This window comes from Leishmania donovani, chromosome 34 (assembly GCF_000227135.1).
Source record: "Leishmania donovani BPK282A1 complete genome, chromosome 34".
NCBI classification, from domain to species: Eukaryota; Euglenozoa; class Kinetoplastea; order Trypanosomatida; family Trypanosomatidae; genus Leishmania; species Leishmania donovani.
Genome location: NC_018261.1, coordinates 1655890 through 1664162, shown reverse-complemented (window position 1 = coordinate 1664162; position 8273 = coordinate 1655890). Strand labels below are relative to the sequence as shown.

Genomic DNA, 8273 nt, shown 5'->3' with positions numbered 1-8273 from the left:
ATCTTCTCCCACATTGGCCAGTCGTCCCACTGATAGCGGAAGGTGGCGCGCGGGGTGTAGGGGTACGGGTCACCGTCGCCCCAGGCTAAGCGACGGAATTTGGAGCGCCGGAAGGCCATCTTGGCCATCCTCTGGTTCCACCGCGTCATGGCGATGATGGTGATCCGCACACGCCCACAAACACTTGATGCTATGCGATGCTATGCTATGCTACACGACAATGCAGTAGGGGGTGACGCTGGGGGTCGGTTCAAGGAAAAAGATTTACTAGCCGGAGAAGAAGCTGCTCCTGAGTGTCTGCGACAGGTGCTCATGTGTGGAAGGATGCGTGAAGAGCGAGAAACCAAAAAATGAAAGCCCAAAGTAAAGGAGATGGTTGCGGTTCCGTGCGCTTGCGGCAGGTGGAGGAGATCGCGGGCGCCGTGTTGTACGACGAACCGCTGTAGTGCGCACCCGCGCGTGCTCGCTACGATCTGGAGCTGCTAACCGTTTCCGCCAGTCATCAAAGAAGCCTGGAGTGGCTTGGATTTGCACGAAAGGACACACACGCACAGCGAAAAAAAAAATGTCGGTTGCTCAATACTGCCGTGCGCGTGGCGCCTTTTCTTCCTCCTTTCCCTCCCACCTCACCACTGACCAATTTTGAGGAGCTGGGGCAGCGCGGGAGGACATGTGAAAGAGACGCGACACGAGAGGGGCAGACACAAAGACACTTGTTGCGTCAGCGACGGCAAACCCAAAAGAAAAATGGCAAAAAAACAACAACAACGCTGTATTCCTCCTTGCTACGTATTAGTGAGTTGATCGCCCCTCCACAGCTCTCTGCACATGTGCCATGAGACACGCGAACGAACCCCAAAAAGCAACGCCGACAGAGAGAGGAGGAGGAGGAAGGAAGTAAAGGAATGGAGACACCGATGTAGATGCTCCAGCAACTCTGCCTCTCTCCCATCCCGCACAACTCAACGCGTCACTAAGACAGCCGTAAAGGACACACAAAACGAAGGCACCATCGCCGCCGAAAGAAAGAAAATGGGACGGGGGACCGCAGTGCAACACGTATGCCAACGATCTGGGCAAGGAGACAGCTGCCCTATACTGTTGCGACGGCTGGCCGTCGCGCACGTGCTTCTCCATACTACTTCGTTCCACGAGCGGCTCACACAGCCCATGGAGCCGGCGACGAGAGGGAACAGATGCATTCTTGAAACGCCGAGGGGACAGTCCAGCCAGTGGAGGACGCTTCCACCTGGCCCACCTATCAAATTCGATTGACCAGACCTGCACTGTCGACGCCAATCTTGGCCAACTTGCACACAGGGCAGAGGGTTCCCTTGTAGGATGGGTGAGCCGGCGACAAGCAGTAGCTGCACCGCATTGGGCTCACGACACCCTTGTACATGGGCTTGTAGGTGGCAGAGCATATGGTGAACGGGTTGCGCTCGTCGTAGTCTATTTCGACGGCGTTAGTGGGGTTGCGGTCTGCCTCGGCGATAATAGCAGCAGCCTGCTGTGCCTTGTTTTTGGGTGGGTCCTGCTCCAGCAGACGGCGCGCCACTTCAGCGGCGGTCTTGATGTTCTTCTGCTTGTACGCCTTACTCATAGCCTGCGATAGAGCCAGTGTAAGGTGCGCGCGGTGAAGGCGGAAATGTGTGAAGTACAGGGCCAGCTGCAGCGACTCCACAGAGGAGGCGTTGAGGGTGCGTAGCTGCAGCTGCAGCGCGAGAGCGCGCGTGTACTCTGGGGCAATTGCCATGATTTCGCGCAGCGTTGCCTTTTGCTGGTCATCCTTGACAACGGTGACGACAGAGAGGTGCAGAATGCTGCGGAAGACATCCAGCGCCTCCGAAAACTTGCCCTCGACGAACAGCTGGTAGCCGAAGCGCAGCTTCTCGGCGAGCGCAGGCATGAAGTCCGGAAGCGCGGGGGCGTGGCGCGCCTCCGTCTCGCTGTCCGGCGGCGGCGTGGGCATGGCGAACACGACACACAGGCCGTTCGGTGCAGGCCTGCACACGTTAACGGCTGCCCACAGCTGCAGCATGTAAGGCTTCAGCGGCGTCGGGTCTGCCAAGCCGATCTGGCGCTGCAGCAGGCGCAGCGCACTCGCAAAAGACCCGGCAGCGACGTGGAAAGCAGGAAGTGTGTAGGCGTCCGCCCATGCCTGCATAATGGGCGGATGCTCGCGCGGCACGACGTAGCCACTGCTAGCGGAAGTCGCGCCGCCAGCATCCGGGAGAGCAGTGGACACGTCAATGTCGAGGTCGTCGTCCCAGCCGCCACCCATCTCATCCTTGTCGGCCAGCGCCCCTGCATCGCCGGCGCCTGCACCCGCGCTACCCAGTAACGTGCCGTCGTCCTCGTCGTCGTCCCACCCAGTGCCGGCGGCGACGTCCTCGTCGAGCTCCGGCTGGGCGATGATGTCCAAATGGCCCGGTTCCTTCAACAGCCGCGCGAACACGGACTCCTCCACCTGCAGCATAGGCCAGTTCTCCGTGGCTGGCTCAACCGTTCGCTTCTGCGGTGCTGGATGGAATCGCTGCGCCTGCACGCGCGCCGCCACCTCCGGCTCCATCCGTTGCAGCACCTGCGCCGCCATCTCTGCCAGACCGTGCGACTTCGCCGTCACGTACGCCAGAGGCAGCTGGTTAACCTTGCAGAGGATGTCCACGCGTTGCTTCGCGTCGTCCATGTACATGCTATAGTGCAGCTTGAAGTTGTCGTCGCGGGTGGTGTTGACAAGGTTGGCCACCGAGGTGGTGTTTCCCGTGAGAAGGGCAAGCAGGCCAGAGGCGTAGTAGTGGCCAGCCTTGGCACTCGCAAACTGGGCCAGCTGGATGTCACCAAAGCTTGTGGCGGTGTCGGCGAGGCGACGCCAGATGGCTGGCTGGTTGAGCTCAATCGCGGTCGCCTTGGCAATGTCCATGGCGCCACACTCGATGGCAAGATTGAAGCGCGTGAGCGAGTCGCTGACGAAGTGCAAGGCGATCTCGGAGTGTCCGTGCTTGTGCAGGTACCCGACCAAGGCCTGACCTTTGAGCTTGCCTTGCTGCATAATGCGGATGAGGTCGCGGTACGACTGCTGCTGCAGTTTCAGCTTGAAGTTCAGTTCCACGTTGTCCAGCTCCTTGCGCAGAACGCGACCGTCGCGCGTCAAGACGTAGATAGAGTCGCCCACGGCGCGCACCAGATAGACGACGTTCTTGAGCGTGCTGATAGTGCTCGTCTCGCCGTTGCGCAGGTAGCAGTACTTGAGGTGGTTGGATGTGGTGAAGTACATAACGTCCCGCGTCTCGTCAAAGGCGGCGGATTTGATGCGGGCCGACGACTCGGCGACCGACGCGATGATCTTGAGGCGCTTCGTCATAATGGTCACCGTGTTCTTGGCGATGAGCGCCACCTTGGAGAAATCCTTGTCCCACACAGCGTACCGCACCCCTGTCACCGTCGCTTCCGCCACCGCGCCGTGCTGTGCCACCTGGTACAGGAGGATCCTGTCGTTGCTCTGGCAAAGGACGCAGCCGACAGGGCCAGGAAAAATGCGACTGCACGACACGTCGGTCAGCTGCGGCTTTCCACTGGCCTTGGCCACGTTTTGGATGCACATCTTTCCGTTGACGTCCACGTAGGCGAGCTTGTGCCCACCAAAGAAAACGCCGTCGATGCCTTTCATGGTAGCTTCCACGTTGCATGTCCTTGTCGCCAGTGGCTTCGGAATCCACTCTACTTGCGGGCCACTGTTAACGTAGGAGAGCATCACGCCTCCGGTCGTCGGGCAGCACGAGAGCGCCGTTGGCGGGTAAAACTGGTAGGTGACAGCACAGGAAGCGACTTCCTCGGTCTCGAAGTTGTACATGTGGAGTTTGTTCTGGCATGTGTAGTAGAGCTGCGTGGCGTTGTGGATCGCGAAGGCGGGCCGCTCCCGAGTGAGCTTGAAGACCTGCAGACCCGCGTCGTGACCAATGGCGATCAGGTTGCGCGTCGAGTCGCTTGCCATGATCCAGTAGCGCTCGACCTCGCGACGGAACGTCTGCACCGTCACGCCGGAGGACATGTGCACCACGCGAATTGTGCGGTCCTCTGCACAGGAGATGAGATAGTCGTTCCTGTAAAAGACGGAGCAGCAGACGTTGCTGGTGTGCCCGGTGAACGTGCGAGAGACGTAGCACGATGTCCCCGACATCGTCCACAGGCGCACTGTGCGGTCATCGGCGGCAGAGAGCAGCAGGTCGCCGCACGGGTGAAAGGCAACCCAGTTGATACCCTTCTCGTGCCCCTCCAGCTCGTACCGCACCACCACATCCGTCGTACCTAGGAGATCGTGCGTGATGCCCACCTCCTCCTTCCGGTGCCGCAGCGCCGAGATGTCCCACACTCTGATTGTCTTGTCCAGGCTGCCCGACACAACAAGGTCGCTGAACGGGTGAAACTGCGCGCACATAACGTAGTGGTTGTGGCCCGGCAAGCACGCGATGCTCTTTCGACTCTGCCAATTCCAGATACGGATGGTGAAGTCGTCTGAGCAAGACACAATCCACGGCTGCTCGTGGTGGAAGAAGGTGGTGCGAACATAGTCCATATGCCCCATCATCGTAAAGAGGCAGCGCCGCAGCTTGTAGTTCCACACCTTCACTGTGTAGTCATCGCCGCCAGTGACGAAGAGGGGCTGATTCACGTGGAAGTCCGCGCCGCGCACTGCGCCCACATGCTCTGTGTACGTGTCGACACAAGTGCTCATACGATAGTCCCAAATCTGCACAGCACCGTTGTGCAATCCGCACAGAACCCACGTGGCGCTGTTGTGCAGCGCCACCGCTTTCACGCGGGACGAGCGGGCCTCGAACTTGGTGAGCATCGCGAAGGAGTGCGCTCTGTCAAACAATCGGCCGTTCGCCTGTTCGCCGAGATTCGCTCTTGTGACTTCCACGAGGAGAGATACAGCGGCAGCGACCTCGCGCGAGCGAAACAGCAAAAAAAAAAAGATTAAAAGAAAAAAAAAACGAAGAGAAATGGGCTGCGCTGCAGCAGGCGCGGATGCGGCAAAAGGAGTGCGAAGGGGGAGGACGAGAGAGCGAATATGACACGACAGCGATGCGCCCGTGTGTAGCCGTCTGAGATGAGAGGGCCCCTACGGAGGTGGCTGTGCAAAGCAAAAAGGAGGGAGCGTAGAGGCGCACAGAAGGGTCCATGACGAGGACCCCAAGCAACCTCAAATGATCACCATTATTCGGAGTCCACGTCAACACCGTGCGATCGATTATCTGGAGTGACCCACACACAGAGAGAGAGGAGACTCGTCACAGTTGCTGCACCGTTTCCTATCACATAAGAGCCGACGAAGATGCGTTTGCTGTTAGTCCCGTGCCGAAAGCAGGCGAAAGATGCTGTTTCTCCTTTGTGTGTTTTTTTTTGTGTGTATGTCTGTGTGGCGATCCCCTGCAATCCTGTGGAATACAGCTAAATGATACCCAAGCCATTCCCAAGGCCTCCGAGAACAATGTCGGGATGAGCCGTGCTCTTCACCGTTGGCTGCCGCGCGCGGAGACACCCGGGCTATTTTCTTAGCAAAAAGAGCAGATTTGTGCGGCGCGCACTTGAAAGACGGCCACTTTGTGAGTATCCGTCGGGCCGTGTACGCGACGCGCTTCCACACATCCTGTGGAAAACGCCGCAGCACAGCTACGTAATGCAGCGCGAGGGAGGGGAGCGCGTTGACGCTGTTGGGGTTGCCGAAGAGCGCGCGAACGCGACTCAGAATTCGCGCGATGGAGAGTATACCGTTGTCAGTACTCGCCAAAACTTGAGCGGCTGGCCAGGAATGCGGCCAGGCGCGCGTGAGACAAGAGTGCTGAAGAGGGGGCAGGGTGTGCAGTCGCCTGCACATGGCGTGCTCACACAATCGTCGGTCAAAGAAGCTTTGACGAGGCAGCCGCTCTCCGGTCGTCACTTGCTTCGAAAATGGACGATGAGCTGCAGCATCCATCCTTTCGGCACGCGCCACAGACGTTTTTCGGTTTTCCATCTTGACACCTCTCCGCCCTCTCTCCCCTTCCCCCCCCCCTCCCCGAAAAAAAAATACGAGGGGGACAAGCTTGCTTGCGGATGTGAATCCGTAGTGAGGGGGCCCCGCTAGCTCTCGTGCTAAGCGAGTCCAGAAAGCGTTCGGAAACACACGTCACTGCTCCCGGCGCAATCGGCGACCACGATGCCACAGACGAGAGTGAGAAGGGGAGAAGGAGGTACACTGCGGGCCATACGCGGGTCTCAGAGCTCTCAGCGCGCTTCTCGTCAGTCGGACATATCCGCTAAGGCGTGGTATCGCGGAAGCATAAAGTTATGTGAGAAGGCTGGGCGAAAGGTGTTCGCGAAAACCTTGGAGAGAGAGCCTGAAACGTCAAACCGTCTGCGCCGGCGCACGGAGCTGAGCCCCTTGTAAGCAAGATAGGTGTATCGGAGACAGAGAAATGTGCACACCACGCCCCCGTTCACGGCCGCCACGCTTAGCACAAGTAAGCACAGGATTCTTGGCAAACGTAGCGCCGTGAGGACGGTTTGGATGAGCGCTGCGATAGATGTCCATGAAGGGCCCGTGTCACGGATGTGCGCGCGTGCGGTGGCTGCGACAAAGGCGGCATTCTGCACCGCTCCAAGAGCACAAAGCAGCGCGGCGAACAGCAGAAACAGAATAAAGTAGCACATGTTACCCTTACCGATGCACGCTCCCACGGCACCACAATGGTGGTCGAAGTCGTCTACTTCAGTGCCGCAATGACTGCAGCGGCAGCTTAGAGCTGTGGGCACCTCCACAAAGCCGGGATCGGCAACGAGGAGAAGAAAAAGAAGCGCCACGGCGCCCATGCAAAGAAACAGCTCAAGAAGCACCTCCAGCAGAAGTGTATTGCCGTCGTGGGAAGCAGCGAAGAGTGGCGTCAGCACAACAGCTGCAAGGTGCGCTACAACGAGTGCGGGGATACCAATAAGCAGGACGAGACCTCCCACGCAGTCACTCGCAACGTTGAAGCCGCAGATGGTGCGCCGCCCTCGCTTACCCCCCCACTCCAAGCTGAGCGGCGCGGTGTCGGCGTTCATGTGCACCCAAGCAACGATCGCGGTTGTGTGGGCCGCCGCCAAGGAAGCGTTACGGCTGCGACTGACATGAGTCGGCGAGGATAACCGTAGAGAAGAACAAAGAGTGGGGACTAGTTTGAGGCGTACGGCATAGGGGCGGCGCGCACAGCAAAAGGTGTGTGGGCGTTCAGCGCAGTTGTCACCTGGAGCACCATGCTTACAGCCACAGAGGTTACGAGAGTTATTCTACCGCGACCGCGAAAGCATGCACATCTGTGGTTGTGCATCGAAGATGGAGGCGGTGCGTGAGAGAGCTGTGCGGTACCTCACTCGCTCACGCCTAATGCCGATCACGGAGAATTCACCTTATGCGTGTGAATATAGCATGAGACATCAAGGCGGCCATGCTGACATATGCGTGCCGAGGGTCAGAGTGTCACAGAACCTCTCACGTTCAAGGTCTGCGTAGATTTGAGCCCACACGAGATGGGGAAGGCTCAAGTAACGACGGCCTCGTCACTGACTCCTGCCACTTCTGTTGGTATTCTGTTTGCCTTTTTACACCACATCAAACGGTTATGTCAGCGATCGAGCTGATTACGATTAAGGCTCCTCCCAAACCGAAGAAGAAAGAGGGAAAAAGGGACGGTACATGCTTGCTTGCGCACAATTATGCTCCTGTGCCTCTCTGTCGTGTCTTTTCCTTCCCCTCGCGTCGCCATTGCGTGGCACACCTGTCATTGCTTTCGCCGCTCTCGCATGGTCACTGTCTGCCATCGCGCGCGAACACATACCGGCGCATTCGTGCACACAGAGACAGACACGTCCCTTTTCTGAGAGTCCGCTATTATCCTTGGATTGCTTCCTCACCCCTTCTCACGTAATCCGATTGCGCCGAGGTGCGTAGGACATCTCTGCACCTGTCGATGTGTGCGAGTGGGGTCTTGAAATTGTGCGTGAAGCAGTGCTCGATGCGAGAGGGATGGCGTGGGACGATTCTCACGTCCTTAGCAACTCGCAGGCCACAGAGGCGTTGTCTAGTGCCCGCGACCACGACCATCAAAACCACGGCCACCACCACGGCCACCAAAGCTTCCACGGCCACCGCCACCGAAGCTGCCTCGGCCGCCACCGAAGCTGCCTCGGCCGCCACCCATGCCGCCGAAGCTGCCGCGACCGCCGAACCCGCCGCGACCACCACGGTCGGC

General features: G+C 58.8%; 3 protein-coding genes across 3 annotated transcripts; all 3 read right to left on the bottom strand.

Annotated features, from left to right (window-relative positions):
- Nucleotides 1-2: 2 nt before the first annotated feature.
- On the bottom strand, nt 3-149 carry LDBPK_344150 (hypothetical protein, conserved; the record flags this gene model as incomplete). Its single annotated transcript, XM_003864526.1, has 1 exon — nt 3-149. A coding segment is annotated over one exon (147 nt), but the record flags the coding sequence as incomplete, so codon positions are not given.
- A 1112-nt stretch (nt 150-1261) lies between these two features.
- LDBPK_344140 (coatomer alpha subunit, putative) lies at nt 1262-4852 on the bottom strand (the record flags this gene model as incomplete). Its single annotated transcript, XM_003864525.1, has 1 exon — nt 1262-4852. One exon carries the CDS (start codon nt 4850-4852, stop codon nt 1262-1264), a length of 3591 nt encoding a protein of 1196 aa, XP_003864573.1.
- Nucleotides 4853-6285: 1433 nt separating this feature from the next.
- Nucleotides 6286-6855, bottom strand: LDBPK_344130 (hypothetical protein, conserved; the record flags this gene model as incomplete). The annotated part of the gene is made up of 1 exon (XM_003864524.1): nt 6286-6855. The coding sequence occupies one exon, from the start codon at nt 6853-6855 to the stop codon at nt 6286-6288; it is 570 nt and encodes a 189-aa protein (XP_003864572.1).
- Nucleotides 6856-8273: the final 1418 nt, after the last annotated feature.